Source organism: Diabrotica virgifera, chromosome 6 (genome assembly GCF_917563875.1).
Source record: "Diabrotica virgifera virgifera chromosome 6, PGI_DIABVI_V3a".
NCBI classification, from domain to species: domain Eukaryota; kingdom Metazoa; phylum Arthropoda; class Insecta; order Coleoptera; family Chrysomelidae; genus Diabrotica; species Diabrotica virgifera.
The window spans coordinates 52,835,902-52,857,693 of NC_065448.1; the positions used below are offsets into that span (position 1 = coordinate 52,835,902).

Here is a 21,792-nt window from a genome sequence, read left to right on the forward strand (position 1 = left end):
AAGGTTGCAGTTCCATTAGTAGGGCACATCTTCATATGTATTACCAATTCAGGATTGTATTGAAAGTAAACTTGCTAATTTTGTGCACATAATAAATGTTATGAACGGATAAAAAATTGTATTGAGTTTTGAAACCTTTCTATGAACATTACTTGTAATATTTATGGGTTTTGATCTGTTAAAATATGAGTATTTTTCAATAAGAAAGTGGTAGAGTATACAGTATGACAGAGCATCAATCAAATTATGACTCAAGGATCACTAACATACATCTTTCCTAAAGTTTTAATCAACAAAATAAAATGTCGTTGATTTTTCCTTTTCGAGAGGAATTGAAAACTATAATAAAGTTATTTGTAACCTAAGATTTTGATGCTTAAATGAGTCCCAAACGCCTATTTCAAGGTCTAATTTTCAAAAATTTTCCGGAGGTGGACCTCCGGACCCCCCTTTTGCCTGGGGGTATTCCATACCCCCCGGTGGGCCCCCCAAAGCCAATTCCTGGCTACGCCACTGCAGCGATGGCCAGAGCCACAATAATAGGACTCACGGGAGGACGAAGTAAATTAGTAACAAAGATCAAAGACCTAATAAGATTGATAAACAGGAGAATCCTGGAAGCTATAGAAGAAAAGCCAGAGGAATGTTCGCTGTGCTAGAAGACCACCAGTCCCAGATCCTCTAAACTCTAAGAGATTAGGTATCCATAGATGAAAGTACAGAAGACCGAAACCATAAATATTAGCCTGAAAATGTCTAGATAATATAGCTCTATCAGAAGAAAACACTACGCATATTTGAGACATCCCTTAATTATTTAAAAAGAAAACTCAAAAAACGGCTTGGTGGCCAAAAAAATTTCTAAAAAAACCAAAAAACGGGTAGGAGGGGCCTTGGCACTTAAAACGCCGAACTAGGCTAAGTCGCCAGAGCGGAGACTCGGTGCCCGCACAAACAACACCAAATCGACGATATTTTCCTGTTATGGTGTTAAATAGAGGACCTTGAACGAAGATATTTGAAGAAAATTGGAAGCGTTTGAGATGTGGCTATATCGAAGAATAGGTACTTATGATGACGTGGAGTGACCGAGTCACAAATGAGGAGGTCCTCAGATGAATTAAGAAGAACCCGAAGAATAGGTACTTATGATGACGTGGAGTGACCGAGTCACAAATGAGGAGGTCCTCAGATGAATTAAGAAGAACCGAGAAGTACTGACCACAATCAAACCTCGAAAACTACAGTACTTCGGACACATTGTGCGAAATGAATCCATATATGCCCTTCTACAAGCCATCCTTCAAGAAAAAATATTTGGAAAGCGCGGTCCAGGAGGAAAAACATACTGCTTAAAGAATGTCAGGACCTGTTTCAATACAACATCTGCTGTGCATCTTTTTCGCGCTGCAGCAGACAAGATACAGATTGCTATTATGATCGCTAATAGTCACGGATAGACACACAAAGAAGAAGCATTCTTGTGCCCGGAACCAGGCCCAGCCCTAGGGAATTTGCCGCCCCCCCCCCTTGGTAAACCCAAAAAATTTTACCATGGCACTTAATTTGCTGAAATCTATCACTTAATGCATTAACGGTTGTGTCTATAATATTTAAATAGAAGTCAACTTAATATCATTTTCACTTTCCTCTTTCTTGCTATTACTGTGCCTCCGATTTTCGGATTCTCGATTTCTAACTTTGATGATAGCTCTTTTGTGTCTGTCAAATAGCCCTGGAATTTTAAATCACTTCTGAGAGACCTAAAATGGATTTCCGTTTTTTCTAATAAAATTATACAGCTTGATACACTCCCATATCAATACCCTGCAGTGATTTGCTGACTACGTTGACGTGAAGTAAAATGTCATGTTATGTTACCACAGAGCAAAGAAAACCAAAATCACGAATTTGATTTGCCAAATAGCTTGCCTCATGAGCAACCATTTTATCGTTGTTTTTATTGATAGTCATTTCTCCAAAAGCATTGTAGATTTATTCAATTTGGTATCTTATGGGAGTAATGGCGTCAATTCTACTTTCCCATCTAGTTTCGGAGAAAGGTTTCAATTTTAGGCTAGAAATATGATTTTTCAGTACAGCCCAACGATAAAGAGATGCTGAGAAAAAGTTGTAAATTTTTGTCACTAAGGAAAAGAAAGAAACTGCAAACTGTGAGGCTTTAGCAGCCGTTCACGACTAAATTGAGTGAATGGCTAGGCTAGAACATGGGACAAAAAATGCTCTAGGATTTATTTTCAAACTTTTGTTTTGAACTCCCAAGTTCTTCCCTTTCATGTTGCCCCATTATCATACCCTTGTCCTCTTATATCTTCCAAAGGTATTCCCAGTTCATTCAGTTTTTGCAAAATAACTTCTGTAAGTTTCAAGCCGGTGGTTGCCAGTACAGGCACAAATCTAAGAAAATGTTCTGCAATCTTTACACTTTGTGAAGAACAGGAACCTAAATCGACAAAACGTACAACAATAGTCATCTGTCCCACTCCAGAAATATCAGGATGTACAATCTAAAATTATGCTAGATTACTTTGCCGATTTTAAAAAGTTTAAAATTTTATTTTTGATTTGTTCATTAGGAGCTGAATAATTTCGTTTTGAATAAGTTTTCCCAAGTAGTGATGCTGATTGTTACTACCATTCGTTGTTCTCCTAATGTGCTCTTGTAAAACAGAATCAAATTTTCCAAAGAGCTCAACAAGCTTTAAAATATTACCGCATTGTTGTGATGAAAAAATTTATCAGATTCGCTTCTCAATGGAAGACAATGTTGTGCTAGAAACTGTATGATTGATATAAGTCGTTCTACATAACTTTTTGTGTTTCTTCGTCTATGGTTTTGTCCGATTCTTGTTTAATTGCTAGTTCGCTTCTTGCACTGTCGCTGTGAGTGTCGATGAGCTGGAGACTTAGCGTGGCTGGACAAAGTCAGCCATATGTTTCCAATTATTATATCCATTTTCACTAAATTTAATTTTGACATTGGAAAATATTTTACAGAAAAACCAAACACAGAAGTATTTGTCTTAGAATAAATTAACCACTTCCTCTTAAGAGTTTCACCATTGCAGATTTTGTAACTGTAGTAGTTAGTTGTAAATCTACGGGCATCTATCTAGAAATATGAATTATCTTTCGTGCACAACTGAGCCTCTGCAACGGATAATTTTGGCGGGGGTCTCTTGTTACCAAAGTTGTTCTAACAAAATCATTAATTTTATTGGACCACTTTGCTGAATTATAATAAATAATAACATTGTTACCTGTGACAGTAGACAGTAGTAGAGTCATCAGTAGATGACGTAGATGCTGATGATTGTCGTAGATGACTGTCGTTGGACTGAGAGGGGGCGGCAGCAGATGTGGGTGCTGATGATAGTCCTAGGTGACTGTCGTTGGTTTCGCCGCTTTTGTTCATAAATTTGTTTTTTTATAATATTAAAAACATAATTTATTATTTCTTCAATTTCAAAAATTGACCGTCCTCTAAAATTTGCCCCCAGTTCGTCCACCCCTGGGGCCGGGCCTGCCCGGTACCCCTAAACGGGAATAATGTTGATAGTTGCCGCTATTACGCATTAGCGTGCTGTGTGGAGATGGAAGAGTGGTCACTGATTTACTCAAATCAATCCCAATGCCCATAGATAAATAATATAGTATTGCCCAATGCCCGAATGATCTTCAGGGTATACAAGTCTCTGCAGGCTCGGTTAACTTCTATTGCTTGCTCACTTCGTTAAAAACAACGTAAACGTTCTTTATCGCTTTTTGTCATCCATGTTTCTGATGCGTAGATGAGGAAGGGCTTAATAAGAGTTCTGTATCTTCTTTGAGTACCGAGCCCAAATTTTAGGCGTGACAATTTAGTTCCATGACAATTTGCCGATATCGTTATCGATCTTGCGCGGCATGTAACAATTCATCTGCAGATAAGCCAGTCTACTGACGAAGGTTTCGGAGCCATGAATATTTCTTCCTAGCAAGTTCTGTTTAGATATAGTCCAGGAAGAACCGAAGCTTTTCACCTCGCAATTTTTACAGAATGGATCGATTTACTTGAAAATTTGAGAATAAGTAGTGGATAGTCCAAGGATCAAAATCTATATGATGCCGAAAGGCGCTTTTATCATGGGGGTGGTTGCCACCCCATCTCGGGGGTGGAAATTTTTTATTATATTTTGACCGCAAAAGTTGATAAAAACATTCATTCTAAGCAAAAAATGTTCTATACATTTTTTTTTATAAAATTAACAGTTTTCGATTTATTCGCTATCGAAAGTGTTAGTTTTCTATCGAGAAATCAATGTTTTTTTGATAATACTCATTTACGATTTACTCAATTTTTGGGAATTTAATAGGAATAATGGGAAGTTCTTGGGAATTTAATAACCTACAATTTCATATTAAAACATTTTTTCGTATCTCTGATGCTAATCTTTCTATTGTGAAGAAAATGTCATTTTTTACCAGACTGCAAAAATTCGTTATTCGCTTTTAACTCGCAGTTTTTTAAAAACTAATCATTCTAAGGCCCGGTACTTTATGTCTCGATTAACAGCCGGTTATGTAACCGGCGTTTAATCGGACCTCTTTAGAGTCTCTTGCGTTGTGATAAATGCAATTATAATTATTATTATACTTAAAATTATACTTGTAATTGCATTTATTACAACGCAAGAGACCCTAAAGAGGTCCCGATTAAACCCCGGTTAACTAACCGGCTGTTAACCGAGACTTTAAAGTATCGGGCCTAAGCCAGTCAAACTTCTAGAACCTATTAATAATACATAAATAAAGAAGAATGAATAAGGCCAATGACTAAAAACACCGCTAACTTACATTATTATGCTTCAAATTGGATTTCTCCTTTCTTTTTTCAAAAAAAAATATATTGATTTTTTAACCGTAGATAATTTTTTATTTTTTATCTTTCAAAATTTGGTAAAAAATAATTTTGTAGGTTTTTACAGGATTTATAACGCCTATATAGGCGCCAGAGGGGTCACCGTGTCCTTTTCAATTCTGATGGACAAACTCAACGGTTTCTTATGGATTTTTGGCTGCTGATTACGAATTTCGAGGGTGGATTTCGATCCGAGTGGTCAAAAAATTGTTATAAATAATTTAATTGTTTATAAGGCTCTGGCTCATAAACTAAAAGAGGTAAAAAAGAATGTTTCAAATAAAATGTGTTCGCTAATAAAAAACGAATACAAAAACGTTTACTAAACTTAAATCCAACAGTTAGAACTCAAGATATTGTAAAATTAGTGCACAATGCAAATTGCAAAATAAGTATTTTTCGAAGCTTTATCGATCGTAACTCAGCTTCTACGCATGAAAAAATGAGCCCTAGAAGGCCTCATTTTAAAGCTTCGTTAATAAGCTTTCAAACAAAGTTTGTTAAATTACTTTATCTTTATTTGTTTTAAAGTAATACCAGTTTGAAGTTATAATTTTCTTTAAAAAATTGTTCATTAATTTGTTTATAAGGGTTTCAAGTAAATTCGGTCTGTAAACATTTATACTTTAATTAACAATAATGATAGAAAAACTCAAAAGGAACATTTTGAGCTCTTTAAAATGTTCGTAAGTTTATTTTTGGTCAAGATATCGATCTTTTAATGGCGCGATATGAGGAGGCGCAAAATTGGCTCACAGTCAAGTATGTAAGTATTTTTCGACGCTTTATCGATCGTAACTCGGCTTCTACGCATGCAAATGAGCCAATATGTGATATCCATATAAAAATTAATCAAGTTCGTTTTGCAAAAGAACTAGATGCACTTCATATAGATATCATATAGATAATTAGACTCTGAAGCCCCGGAAAGTTTTAGTTTTACTGCCTACAAGAACAGACTTAGTACCACCATGTAACTGTAAAAATAGCTCTAAGAACTTATGCAGATGTAAAAAAGCTGAGATTCTCTGTATATCTCGATGCAGATGCATGAAAGATAATGTTTGTAAAAATAGTATTAATAAATAATATCAACTTACTTTTTAGTTATATTTCTGAAATATTAGTTTTTAATGATTTTTTTTCTCATTTAGTACAGAAAATAGAAAACAAAGTAAATATAATGAAAGGTGATACGAGGTACAGTATGATGATTTAATTATAAAAATTATATGATAAAATTTTATTAGGATTTTCAAAAATGAAGATAACGTATATATACAAAAAAAATGTATACAGTAGGAAAAATGAAAGAACACACATGAACGAACATATAAAACACGCTGTATTTTCCTCTCACCGTATCACACAAAAAATTGGCCAGCGCAAGTACATTTAATAATAATTATTACATGTACTTGCGCTGGGCAATTTTCTTTGTGACACGGTGACAGGAAAATACAGCGTGTTTTATATGTTCGTTCATGGGTATTCTTTCATTTTTCCGACTGTACATAGATATTATAATTTGCATCGAGAAGTTAGCGCGTGAACCTTTACGCGGTGAGCCCATCTCGCGCCTCAGGGCGCGCTATTAAAATATCAATATCTTGGCCAAAAATAAACATACGAACATTTTTATTAAGCTAAAAATGTTCCACTTGAGTTCTTTTATAATTATAGTTAATTAAAGTATAAATGTTTGTAGCTCAAATTTGCTTGAAACCCTTATAAACAAATTAATGTACAATTTTTTTAAGAAAATTTTAAATTCAAACGGATATAACTTTAAAACAAATGAAGACAAAGTAATTTAACAAACTTTGTTTGGAAGCATATTCATTAAACTTTTAAATGATATCTTCTAAGGCTCATTTGCATGCGTAGAGGCCGAGTTACGATCGATAAAGCTTCGAAAAATACTTACTTTGCAATTTGCACTGTGCACTAATTTTGCAATATCTTGAGTTCTAATTGTTGGATTTAAGTTTAGTAAACGTTTTTTTCTTCGTTTTTTATTAACGCACAAATTTTATTTAAAACATTATTTTTATCTCTTTTAGTTTATGAGCCAGAGCCTTATAAGCCATTAAAGTGTTTATAACAATTTTTTGACCACTCGGATCGAATTCCACCCTCGAAATTCGTAATCAGCAGCCAAAAAAGCAATATGAAACCGTTAAGTTTGTCCATCAGAATTGAAAAGGACACGGTGACCTCTATTTGGCGCCTAGACTACTATTAATATTAAATATTTTTAAAATCCTCAGTCGCAAAAAGAGGTGACTTTGAAAGGGTTGGTAAAGGTGGTTTTTGCATGTTATTATAAGTTTTAAATGTCAATAGCTCAGTCAATTTTTACCGTAGAACAAATGTTTGCAAACCAGGTTCTTGGGAATTAAATAAGATACAATTTCATATTCAAACATTTTTTGGTATCTCTGATGCTAATCTTTATATTCTGAAGAAAAGGCCATTTTTTCCAAACTACAAAAATTCGATATTCGCTTTTAACTCCATTTTTTTAAAAACTCATCATTCTAAGCTGGTGAATCTTCTATAACCTTTTAATAATACATAAGTAAAGAAGACCAAATAAGGTCAATGACTAATTTTAATTAGGGTGGTGATTAGGAGGTTGTGCCGATCACTTTTTCACTGAAAAATAAATAGGGACTGACATTCTTTTCATTATAAGTCACTTAATTTTTGAGCTAGAGATACATATTTTTAAATACTTTAAATTAGTCTGAACCTTAGATTAATGAAAACACCGAACAAGTTATCTTTTGACTTTGAAACTACAATATTTAGTATTTGACGAAGAAGAGCTAACATATAATAAAATATAGCTTGATTACTGTTGGTCATAAAGAAAAAAAAACGGTTTTGTTTATTTTTTTAAAAGGCACATTTTTATTAGGTAAAGTTGTTTTGATAAAACGAAAACTTTTGGAGTTATTAGCAGAAAACTTATTAAAAACATTGATTTTTTCGATATAAAACTAACACTTTCGATAGCGAATAAATCGAAAACTATTAATTTGATCAAAAAAATGTATAGAACGTTTTCTGTTATAATGAATGTTTTTACCAACTTTTGCGGTCAAAATATAATAAAAAATTTCCACCCCCGAGATGGGGTAGCAACCACCCCCATGGTAAAAGCGTTTTTCGGCATCTTATAGATTTTGATACTTGGACTATCCACTATTCTCAAATTTTCAAGAAAATTGATCTATTCTGTAAAAATTGCGAGGTTGTGTCCTATTTTTAGCTTCATTATTTGGACTAATAAGAGTAACCGTTAGATCTTCGAATCGGGCTTGCATATCATTTGTCATAATGGTTATTACAAATAAACTAAAATTTTACCTTAAAATAAGTTTATTTTGACGTTTCGATTTCCACTTGGGAAATCGTTCTCAAAATACAAAAACATTTTTATTTTTATTACTTGGTAATAAAAAATTAATAAGAATTCTATTTCTATCATAGGCACATCTAAAATCTACAAACGGACGACGAGTATTAATTCCATACTCATTTTTTTTTAACTTGTCTTAATTTAAATTTTTTAAAATAAAACAGAATTCTATCTTTATTATTTTAATAAAAAAATACACTCCATCTAAAGTATGTTACAATATATTAAAATATAGTCACAGCCTATCACTAATTATAAACTATACATTTTAAACAAAGTAATTGAAAATAATTTCATATAATGACCATAAAAAATAATTTAATACATAATTGAAATCATTATAGTGCGGCAGATTCGTGCAAATATTATAAGAATTGCACATTTAATGATATAAGCATATAATTTGGTCCACATATACTGCACATATAAAGGTTCAAATTTAGATATAAGGCCATCTCATATTTTGCCTTTTACAAAAATGGCGGTCATTCAAAATGGGCAACTATACATATGTGACTAATAGCACATCTTTTGAATGAAAAGTCCGATTTCAACCAAATTTGGTACATAGGTTCTTTTTGTGATTTACAAGATCGATATAGTGAACTGGAGAAATCGGTTTACCAGAAGTTGTATTTTTTCTGGTTTTTTATGTAAAACTATTTTATACTATGTAAATAATTTATTTTCAATTTTTTCACCCTGTATATATTAATTTTTTAAAGTTGTAATACCACTATTGAAAAGAGCGTAAGAATATGTTTTAGGAAATATTTTGAACTTTTTAGTACTTTAGTTACTAGTACTTTAGTTTTTAGTACTACTTTAATTACCATTTAATAAATGCATAACGTACCTTCACATGCACCTATTTGTGGCAGATTCGTGCAAATATTATAAGAATTATTGTGCATTTAATGATAGAAGCATATAATTTGGACCACATATACTACACATACAAAAATTCAAATTTAAATATCAGGCCATCTCAGATTTTGCCTTTTACAAAAATGGCCAGCATTCAAAATGGCGGCTACACATATATGTGAATAATAGCACGATAACTTTTGAACGAAAAGTCCGATTTAAGCCAAAGGACATCGCACACATCTTATGGAAAATATAATGTCACTCAAATTCAATAAAATTTATACGAATAGATTCGTTTTAAATTAACGGTCAAATCTTATCATTGCGCCAACTCCATATTTTCAATAATAAGAGCAGAAATTGATATAAATAAATCTGAAATCAAATGGATACGTACATAAGTTAGAGAGAGAAAAAAATATTTTATAATACCCAAATTGTCGGTACTCCATAAATCAGCGGATTAGTTTCACTAATCCGCTTAGGCCCAGCGGGGTTTAAGCTCTTTTGAATAGCACCCAGAGCAATAGTGATTGTAACTGACAGTTTTACTGACTCCAAAAATGTGATTTCGATAAACTTTAATTGCAATTTGCGCCGTAATTAATCATAATTAAGAGTTGGCGCAATGATAAGATTTGACCGTTAATTTAAAACGAATCTATTCGTATAAATTTTATTGAATTTGAGTGACATTATATTTTCCATAAGATGTGTGCGATGTCCTTTGGCCTCAAGGTTTTTTTTTTTTTGATGAATTAGATCGAGGTCTTGAACCGGAAGAATCGGTTTACCAGAAGCTGTGTTTTTATTGTTTTTTATGTAAAAATATGTTGTTTTTTTTTCAATTCTTTCACCCTATATATATTAAGTTTTCAAAAAGGTAATACCGCCATTGAAGAGAGTGTAAAAATATTTTTTAGGAAAGGTTTTGAAATATTTAGTTATGTTAGTTACCATTTAATAAATGCATATCGTGTCTTCACATGTACCTATGTGCGGCAAATTCATTTTGAATGCCCGCCATTGTTGTAAAAGACAAAATCTGAGATGGCCTCATATCTAAATTTGAATCTTTGTATGTGTAGTGTGTGTGGTCCATATTATATGCTTTTACCATTCAATGCACAATAATTCTTATAATATTTGCACGAATCTACCACAAATAGGTACATGTGAAGATACGTTATGCATTTATTAAATGGTAATTAACATAACTAAAAAGTTCAAAATATTTTTTACAAAATATTTTACCGCTCTTTTCAATTGCGGTATTGCCATTTTGAAAAATTAATATATACAGAGGGAAGAAATTGAAAAAAAAATATTCTTACATAAACAACCAGTAAAAACACAATTTCTGGCAAACCGATTCTTCTGGTTCACCATATCTATCTTTTAAATCAAAAAGAGAACCTATATACCAAATTTGGTTGAAATCGGACTGTTGGTTCAAAAGTTATGGTACTATTAAACACATAGCTATAGAGGCCATTTTGAATGCCCGCCATTTTGTAAAAAGTAAAATCTGAGATGGCCTCATATCTTAATTTGAACCTTTGTATGTGTAGTATATGTGGTCCAAATTATATGCTTGTATCATTAAATGTGCAATTGCTTCACATATCGGCCGCACTATTAATAGTTTGTGGGACATAGTAACGTTGACATCTCGTTTTTCTTATCCCACGATGCATGCAGTATACAAGTTTCGCATTAAATCTCAGAAATTGCATAAAATTAACAAAAATTAATAAAAAACAAAAGCTGCACATCAGCTTTAAGGGGAGGTACTGTTTAATATCAACATTTCAAGCACATTTTTTGTGAATTTTTTGAAACTATGGTAGAATTATTTTATTTTTAAATTAAATAATTGTATTCAGTGCAATTCAAAGAATATTTCAAAAAAACTTCAAGTCAAAAATTAAAAAATAAGCCAACGGTAGCAAATTTAAAGAGAAGTTCGAACAAGAAGTCGCAAATGAGTTAGGGACGCTAGAACTGCACTCCATAGAGGTCAAATGGAGTAATATCAAAACAGCAGTACTGACAGCAGCAGCGTCCACCCTGGGAAACAAGAAAAAGAGATTAGAGGAGCATGGTTTGATGACGAGTGCAGACAAGCAATAGAGGAAAGAAATGAAGCACACAAAATGTACATAACAAGAAGAACACGGGAAAGACGAACATTATTTGAAGTCGCAAGACGGAAAGCAGACAAGATATGTAGAAAGAAAAATAGAGAAAAAATAGAAAAAATGTAAGAAAATTTCAAAAACAACGAAATTAGAAGGGCACGCGAATACCTAAAAAAGATAAGAAGTGGGTATAAACCTCAAACAAGTCTATGTAAAGATGAAAGTGGGCAAATAATCAGTGACCGACAGAAAGTCATAGAAACCTGGAAGCATTATTTTCAGACCCTACTTGGAACACAAGTAGACATGGAAGATGAAATGGGTATGAACTATGTAGAAGAAAATGAAGTAGGTAATGGAGTAGAAGCTCCAGCTATAGAGGAAGTTCTCGAAGCTATTAAGGCCCAGAAAAATAATAAAGCTCCGGGAGTTGACGAAATACCAGCAGAACTGTATAAGGTAGTTGGCGACCACCTAGCAAGTCACATCCACGCGCTCATCAAAGACATATGGCAAGAAGAGAAAATACCCGACGACTGGAAGAAAAGTATAGTATGCCAGATCTATAAAAAAGGAGACAAACTCCAGTGCAAAAACTACCGTGAAATCTCTCTACTATGTACAGCATATAAAGTCCTCACGTATATTATAAACCAGCGGCTCCAACCACTAGCAGAAAATATTATTGGAGAGTATCAGACGGGCTTCCGACGGGGAAGATCGACACTAGATCAAATATTTATAGTCAAACAGATCTTGAGCAAATCATGGGAACACGATATTGATGTTCACAACGTGTTTGTAGACTTCAAACAGGCATACGACTCAGTTAAAAGGAACAAACTATACTATATATTGGCTGAATTGGCAATACCACACAAGCTAATAAGACTCATTAAAGCCACAATGGATGAAACTCAGGCATGTGTACGAATACAAAACCACCGGACAGACTTTTTCAAAATTTCGCAGGGACTAAAGCAGGGAGATAGGCTGGCCCCAACATTGTTTAACCTGGCACTGGAGTATGCGGTTAGGCAAATTCAAACTGGACGAGGAAACCTACTGACCAACCGAACGGTTCAACTGGCCGCTTATGCCGACGATATTAATATGAGTAGAACATCAACAGGAGCACAGGAAACATACTCAGAGTTAAAAACACAAACAAAAATGCTAGGTCTGGAAATTAACACAGAAAAAACAAAAATAATGACTCAGACGAGAAGAAATATAGTCCCACAAAACATTATAAGTACATAAATATGACATTGAAACGGTTGGAAAGTTTACATACCTGGGAGTAGAAATATATGCCGACGGATCAGAAGATAAATACGGAAGAGAATAACGCAGGCAAACAGAGCTTATTTTGTCCTATCCCATATATTTCGGTCTAAAAATGTCCACCGAAATACAAAGATGAGAATCTATAAGACTTTAATTCGACCAATAACATGCTATGGCGGGTCTAGGACATTTCGGCGTCGCCGTTTCGGCGTGGCCATTTCGGCGTGGCCGTTTGGGCGTAGAGCCGTTTCGGCGTAGGCCGTTTCGGCGTCGGCCATTTCGGCGTCAGAGATTTTATTTTAGTTGACTAAATACCTACATTGGAGTCTATTAGTAAGACATTAGATTATACCTACGTTACTTTTTTAGAAATTTAAGAGGCTCTTGATTTATATCTATACCACACTAAAAAAATATATTAAATGTTATTTTTTCCAACTTTTGTAAATGTAAGCTATTTAATTGCACATAATTAATTAAAAAATTAATATATTATATATATTATATATTATACAGTACAATTTTCAAAGGAGGAAGACCTAACCCTTCGGTCCAAACCTAACTTTCGGGTATTATTTTACATCTTCTAAAATTAAAATGTCGAAAATTGTTCTCCTGACTCTACATTTTTTGTTAAAGAAAATTTCAGACTATCATACATTAACAACTATTTTTTTTCTCTCTCACTTTGCCAAAGTATCTGTCGCCGAATCAGCCGGCGCCGAATCGGCGGGCGCCGAATCGGCGGGCGCCGAACCGGCAGGCGCCGAAATGGCCGACGCCGAAACGGCCTACGCCGAAACGGCCTACGCCGAAACGGCTCTACGCCCAAACGGCCACGCCGAAATGGCCACGCCGAAACGGCGACGCCGAAACGTCCCATTCCGTGCTATGGCAGTGAAGCCTGGGTCCTGAAAGAAACATCCAAAAACAAACTTGACACATTCGAAAGGAAAGTACTGAGGAGAATACTAGGACCTATGATGGAAAACGGAATCTTCAGAAGTCGATACAACAACGAACTTTATCAACTTTATAAGGAAACACCCCTGTCAGACTTCATTAGAATACAAAGATTGCAATGAGCCGGACATGTGATAAGAATGGGAGAGGATAGGCTACCAAAAAGAGCACGGAATGCTACAATGCAGGGAAAGAGACCGGCTGGAAAGCCAAGAAAACGCTGGGAAGACACAGTAAACATTGACGCACAAGCCCTTTTAGGAGTCCGTGTATGGAGAAGAGCAGCCACAGACAAGCAAGGGTGGAGGCAAAAAACAAAGGAGGCCAAGGGTCAATGGGAAATAATCCACAATTTAACTAAAAAAATGATTTTATTAACGTTTCGACATCCAACTTGGATGTCGGTAATGTCCAAATTCAATTACTAAATTGTGGCTTATTTCCCATTTAGAAAAGTTGATTGCAAAAATGCCACAAGGAAAATTTGCTTCAGAACAACATGAAGTTATGTACTTTCATAATAATAATAGTCTCACGTTTTATACCGCTAACGCGGCTTTGGGATTATAGCAAGAGATTCGATCCCCAGTGTACCTGCGTGGAAGTCAGACATCCTACCGTCTCATAGTGTTCAAAATTGAAGGAAACGTGATCGAAAGTAAAAAAAAATAAATCTGAGAATGCCGAAATTAAGGGGTTTGTTTGTACTACTCATGATGCAACTTTTCAGCAAAAAATGATTTTTTAAGTTTGTTGGGGCCAGATGTATTAATGATCAAAAGTACAAAATTCAATATAATTTTATACATCAAATTTAAATCCTCAGAATATGCCTTTTACTTTGATTATTACTTCATTTATGTGGATAGCTAATGTAAAAGTAATTATTGGAGATAAAAATACATACTTTAAAGATTAAAATGATATAGTTAGCTTCACGGAAAGGTGATTATAATTTTGATATAATCGGCTGTCTAAAAACCTATACAGTTTTTGATAAAATTAATGTTTGACAGCGTATTACGTTTATTGTGCCATCTTGTGCCACGTTAAATGCTTCACTAGATGAAAGATTACAATGTAAGGAATAAAAAAATATATAACACAAACTGCGGAAAACTGCGCAACTGAGTACATGGCGCATTGCATCGAGCGCTGCGCGCGTTTAGTCTGAATTGTTTACATGTACATATGTATGTCAAACACATGATATTTGTTGGGGTTGCGAAAAGAGATTTTAGTTTTGATGAAGTAGTGTTTTTGCTTAATAGAGAATATATTGTACATTAGTTTTATAAATAGCTATATTAACAATTTATTGAAGTTATATTTCTTTAGGCGCGATTGGGAAAAATGTTGGGATTTGGAGTAAATGTAAATGTGCGCGAATTCATCAAAAATTGTTAGCTCTACGCGCAGATACGTTATAGGGTTTCTCAACGCTTCTCATTTGTTTCGAGCTTCCGTCATAATCTGTCGCATAATCCGTGTATATTAATACACTAAGCAGCAAAATTTCCTAAACCTCTTGTCCGATTTAAGTTATTTAATATGTTATAGCCTTATTCTTTAACAATATCTCCGTAATAATATTGTTGCTAGACGGGTAAGATGTCATTGTATACCGGGTGTACCAATAATACTGTGTTTTTTTTCTAAAAGTATTGAGTATTTCTTACCACTCATAACACTGTTAAAAATATATATACAGGGTGTTTCATTAAGAATGGCCAATGTCTGAGTTGTAGATTCTAGACCTCGAAATATTAAGATTTAACCAAAATCACTTAAATAAAATATGGCTCCTTGCAGAGTTACAGAGTGTGTTATTTAAAAATTTAAAAACTATGCTCAAATTATGTTAAATATCCGTTTCTAGTTAGTCCCAGAGGCGTACGAGAGGGGGGACAGTGAGGGGTTGACCCTTTCCAATTCCTACTCCACTGGCGGAATTTCCATTTTAGCGCAATTTTTAGATTCTCCAATACTCGCCATGTAAATAACATACTCCTCACACCTAACGATAAAATTATTCGTTTTCGAGATATTTGAACTTAAACAAGTAACGGCACAGATATTTTGAATAATGTATTGTGTCGCTTAATTTTAAAATATCTCGAGAAAACTTATGATTTTATCATTAATAATGAATAATATACTCTTCAGTCTTAACGATAAAATCATTGGTAATAGAGATACTTGAAGTTTAAAATTAAGGGGCACAATACATTAATTAAATATCTGTGCCGTTACATGTTTAACTTCAAATATCTCGAAAACTGATGACTTTATCGTTGCGAATGAAGTGTATGTTATTTACATAGATAGTATTGTAGAATCGAAAAATTGTGCTAAAATGGCATTTCCGCCAGTAGCGTAGAATTTGGGAAGGCTCAACCATTCACTGTCCCTGTCGTACGCCTCTGGTAATAGGCAGAAACGATTGTTTAACATAATTTTATAGGGTGTACAGTACCCACACTTTTTGCCAAGTATGAAAAGGATACATCAAATAGTTTTAAACCAATGAGCAAAAATATTTTTTAAATTTTTAAATAAAACACCCTGTAACTCTGTAACGAGCCACATTTTATTTAAGTGATTTGGGTTAAATCCTAATATTTTGAGGTCTAGAATCTACAAATCAAATTGGACATTCTTAATGAAACACCCTGTATAACGATATTTTTTAAGTAATACACTCCCTAATGAAGGGATGAAAACTAAAAAAAACGACCCCTGTTATAATATACTCGTTATACAGTATAACACCTCAAATATTCCAAGTTTTCAGCCGGATCACTTTTACAGTTTAAACAAATTTAGTTTCGATCACATTTTGACCAATTTTGAACACTGTGCGTCTGAGCTATTCCCGCCCTATGTACTTTCATTAAAAATAAATAAAAAAATTTCAAAAATTTTTCAGCCTTGGGTAACCCTCCCCCTTAATAAACTTTTGCAATGAAATGATTAAAAAGAATGAAGAGCATTAGAGATTTTTCAAAAACTCCATGACCTTTCAAATAGGCATATCTGAAAAACATAATCCAAAAAACATTTCAATAACTATTTTAATTTCATATTGAATTCAATATAAAGTATAAAAACGACTGGTAGAAAAAAAACAATAAATACTCCAACTATTGTACTAATGCAAAACCTAGTTAGACTCTGTCTTATTATGACAGAGCACTGCAGCTAAATAAACTTTTTCAATGTCGGATTTCATAGTTTCGTTCCTTATTTGCATGCATTACTGACATCTGATTTTTAATATCAATATTTCTTTCACACCCTTTACAAATTTTTTGAAATGTTTAATTGTCAAAACACATCTGGTAAGTGGGTGGCTTTACTGGCATATTTGAAATGTCCAAATCGTTACTTTGAAACCACTTAATCTCCTCTTCCGTTAAATCTTCTAATTTAGAGTAAATAGTTGTATCCATTTGCGAAGGAGGTGGTTGGGTAGCAAAAGGAGTAAGATTACCTCCACTTTGAGCGTTGCCAAAAATACTATTACTATAAGCTTGTGGCTGGGACATATCTGGTTTTGGAGCAGACATGACAGGGTTCGAAAATTGTGGTTGTGCTTGATTAAATATTGATGGTGCCTGAGGCTGGTTCATTTGGGGATTTGGATTAAATACATTATTTACAGAGGGCTGAGGTTGTTGTCCAAACATATTAGATGATTGTGGCACAGACTGAAAAAGATTGTTGGGTTGATTTTGTTGGGTAAATACATTAGTATTAATTGGTTCTGGTTTGTTACTAAATATGGATGCACTTGCAGTTGGTTGTTGACCACCAAAAATGGAATTACTATTTGGCATCAAATTATTATTAGCTTGGGCAAATATGTTGCTACTTGGAGCCTGGATTGGAGATGTAGGACTTTGGAATGTGTTGTTTGTTTGACCTCCAAAGATACTGTTTGTGTTATTCTGATTATTTAATGGAAACACATTACTTGCAGGATTTTGAACATTTTGATTGCCACTTCCAAATATGCTATTCCCAGCAGAACTGCCAAACATATTTTGTTGCTGGTTATTTGCAAATGAAGTTTGGTTCGCTTGTGCAAACAAAGGCTGTTGACTAATTGATCCAGATTTAAAGCTAAAAGTCGAAGTATTGGAATTTGTCAGTGAGTTTCCTGAAAATACTCCTGCTTGTTGAGATGCTGGTGTATTGTATATAGCTACAAGCATGTTTACTATATCTGGTGTTGGAGCTTGCAAGGCTCTCACTTTAACCAAAACTTCTTGTACCATTCCTTGAATTTGTTGTTTCTAAAACATGGTAAAGAACTTTTAATTACAAAATATTTTTTTAGAAATTGATGCTACATTGAACCATGCTGAACACTGAACCATGAACTAAAAAATATTACAATATAAAATAGCACTTTTAAATAGGGTTTTTCCAAAAAACCAAAAAAAAAAAGGTTTTTTTGCAACCAAAGGATGCAAAGTATAATAAAGCTAAATACTCTAAAAATGAATAAATCATTTTATAAAATAGTGGTAATAAACAATGAAAAAAATGATTAAGACAGCTTTTATTTTTATTTACACACACAAAAAATTAATATAACAAAAGACTTCCAATGTAATAACAGTCAAATAACTAAGTTCGAAAGTAAAAAAATAGAATTTATTTATCTTAATTTTCTTCATTTGCGGCAGCTGTATTAAAAACTTAAATAAAAACACCAGTTTGGAGGCTCAATAAAAAAAACCAGGTTTTTTCTTAAAAGAACCAATTGGTTTAAACCAAGGTTTTAAGCATGTTGGTTTAAACCTGCCAACCCTGACTTTTAAACATTAAAAATAAGCATTAAAAAGGGAAGCAATGGGCAAGTATGAATCTAGCGAAAGAAATGAACTAGGGCAAACTTTGCTTGACTTATTACATCTGGAACATTTATCTAGGATGAACTCTTTTTTTCTATAGAAGTCTAAGCATAAATGGACATGGATAATCCAGATGATAGTATCAAAAATGAAGTAGATAATGAACAGAAAAGAAATGATCAAAGACATTGATATACTAACTTTTTGATAGGAAGTGACCACAGATTAATCCAAGCAAAGATACGATTATATATCCAATACCAAATTGGAAAGAAGCAAGGTGGTTTTAAAACCATGAAAGATGAAATGGATTTCCCCAGAAAACAACGACCTGTGTGAAGATACACTAACCAGGCATAGACAACGCAATAGAAGATATAGAGTAAGCAAATAATGGAATAACGAAAGAACTAAAAGAAACAGAAAGGGAGTGTTGCCTGACCATCGTGACCTATAAAGAAAAACTAAGCCAAAAGAGCTAATAGGTAAAAGAAGACAGCTGATGGAAAAATATGACTCACAACTACTTAAACAACAATGAAGAAATTAAATAAAGAAATCCACCAGTCAATCCAAAAAGATATAAGAGAAAACAATACAGGAGAAATAACTAAAATAATTCAAGAAAATAAAAGTTTAAAAGTTTTGAGGTGAAACACAAACAATGTAGGCAACAAAAATATGTACAAAATAAGAAACAATGATTGAAACATTACTATGGATAGAACTGAAATCCTTGGGTCCTTTCAAATCCTTTTATCATGATATGTTTGAGAGCACCAACGAAAAGCCCTGATCAGCCTCTGTCCAAAATCACAAACCAGGGATCAAAATTAATGCCAGAAATAACACCCTAAGAGGTCAAAACGACACTTTTAGAAATAAAAAATAACAAATCCCCTGCCGATGACGGAGTAGTGACTGAGGTGATAAAACTAGTTGGAAATAAAATTATCTAGGCTTTTATCAAATGTTTTACTACATGCTTCTACCAGGGAAAACCTCTTCTCATTGGAACAATGAGAGCAATGTTTTATTACACAAGAAAGAAGACATAACATATCTAAAAACCTACTGTCCTATCAGTTTGTTATCACATATGTAATTATATACATATATAGAAACAAAAATTATCAAAGAAAGGCTGAAGGCTAAGTTATACTTCTATCAGCCTAAAGAACAAGGTGTAAGAAAAAAGGGCAAGTCACAAAGTTTCACAAAAAAAGCGAATATTTCGCGAAATTAACATCAAATCGAAAAACTGAAAAATATGTGGTTAATGTTTTTCAAAAATCTATAGAATCATACCCAACACCACGCCCCACAGGGATGGAGGCAACTTTAACCACACAATATTGCGCGAAATGAACATCAGATCGGAAAACTGAAAAATATTATCAAATGACACCAAACAGAACCCCCATGGAGGAGAAGTGTCTCTGTCAAGCTATCTACAAAATCGCATTGCTAAAATGATATTGGTACGGATACCTCACCAGATTATGAGACAACTGATGGACAAACTGTATTATCCCGTGCAAGCCAAGACAAGAAGCACTACAGAACAGAGCATGCCCATCAACCAGATGGACTGATGACCATCGCATTAAGGGTGTTAGTAGTAAATAGATGTGTCACACAAGACATGTGGAAAGAGCTGAAGGAGATCTGTGTTCAGCAATGGACCATACAGCTTGATGATGAATTGAATAGTAGAAATAATAAAATATTATCACTACTTACATACTGTTCTAATGTGCCTGATTTTTTAGCTTCATAAAAGCCAAGTCTAATTTCTTCAAAGCTCTGATCTTCAAAACCAGGAAATGCAGGTTTTTCTTTAAATGGAGCATAACTTGAAAATAACCATTGGCCGCCTTTTTCCGCCTGGGTCATATCTGTACTCGCAGTTTTTACTATAGTAGCATTGTCCACATTTGATTTTTCTTGTGGAAACACTGGATTGAGTTTGGGCTGAGCTATTTGGGGAGTATTAAAATTGGAGCTACGTAGTATTGATGATCCGCCAGTGTTTTGATAAGAGTTGGAAGTACCTAAAAAGCTTAAAGTGAATAATATACACTTTTATTTACACTGTTAAATACCATTTAGTTCATGGTCAAATCTACACATCGTCCCGAATTTACAGGAACCCTGAAGGAAATATCTACATACAACCATTTTTTAATAAGATATAATCACACAACACTTTTTTCTATGGATATAATAATTTTTTCTGATAAGTACTGAAATTAATTTGATTTTTTGGTTTATTTGATTGTTTACAACTTTTTGTGGTTAAAATTATGTTTGCTTATCCAGCCAGTCATGTCAGTTGTCAGTTGTCATCACACGTTTCTTCTATTTTGTGTATGAGTGTGATCCTCTTCTTCTTTTATTTTTAGGAAATTTCCACTGGAAGTTTCCATTCTACAGGGTGCAACAAAAAGGTAGTCAGCAGTGGCGGCTCGTGATTTTTACAATACTAGGGAGGCTATAACTATAAAATATCTAGATAAAGGACATCGCACACATCTTATGGAAAATATAATGTCACTCAAATTCAATAAAATTTATACCAATAGATTCGTTTTAAATTAACGATCAAATCTTATCATTGCGCCAACTCTCTATTTTCAAAAATAAGAGCAGAAATTGATATAAATAAATCTGAAATCAAATGGGTAGGTACATAAGTTAGAGAGAGAAAAAATATTTTAAAATACCCAGATTTTCGGTACTCCATAAATCAGCGGATTAGTTTCACTAATCCGCTTAGGCCCAGCGGGATTTAAGCTGTTATGAATAGCACTCAGAGCAATAATGATTTTAAACTAACATTTTATGGACTCCAAAAATGTGATTTCGATAAACTTTAATTGCAATTTGCGCCGTAATTAATCATAATTAAGAGTTGGCGCAATGATAAGAATTGATCGTTATATTAAAACGAATCTAATCGTATAAATTTTATTGAATTTGAGTGACATTATATTTGCGATGTCCTCTGTAGTAGCAAAAATGCAATAAAAAAATTTAATTTAAGGCCCTATTTGTTTTTGACCATTTTTATTTACATTTCATAATATCATGATAATTCATAATTTCATAATATCATACCTATCATTTTAAAAATGATTCTAATTGTAAAAGTGTACCTAAAGGCTGTATGACACTATGCATTTTCTTGTATCATTTCTAATATCGTTTCTGATATCGTTTCTTGTATACATTTTCTTGTATCATTTCTTGTACGTACATTTGTGCCCTGTATGACACTATGCAAGTTCTTGTATCGAAAACTGTATGAAATTTGGC

General features: G+C 33.6%; 1 protein-coding gene across 1 annotated transcript; it reads right to left on the minus strand.

The window, feature by feature from the left end:
- Positions 1 to 16,668: 16,668 nt before the first annotated feature.
- Positions 16,669 to 20,809, minus strand: LOC114325908 (uncharacterized). Its single transcript, XM_028274055.2, has 3 exons — positions 20,580 to 20,809; positions 20,218 to 20,528; positions 16,669 to 17,910 (listed from the first exon to the last, which is right to left on the minus strand). The coding sequence occupies exons 1-3, from the start codon at positions 20,653 to 20,655 to the stop codon at positions 16,933 to 16,935; spliced, it is 1,365 nt and encodes a 454-aa protein (XP_028129856.2). The 5' UTR covers positions 20,656 to 20,809; the 3' UTR covers positions 16,669 to 16,932.
- Positions 20,810 to 21,792: the final 983 nt, after the last annotated feature.

Excerpts from the sequence above, each read along its gene's own strand:
- LOC114325908 (XM_028274055.2), bottom strand. The coding sequence starts at position 20,655 with ATGGTTGTATGTAGATATTTCCTTCAGGGTTCCTGTAAATTCGGGACG. Across the intron at positions 20,529-20,579 it reads ATTTGACCATGAACTAAATG|GTACTTCCAACTCTTATCAA; the intron begins GTATTTAACAGT and ends TAAGCTTTTTAG. Across the intron at positions 17,911-20,217 it reads CAGGCACATTAGAACAGTAT|AAACAACAAATTCAAGGAAT; the intron begins GTAAGTAGTGAT and ends ACCATGTTTTAG.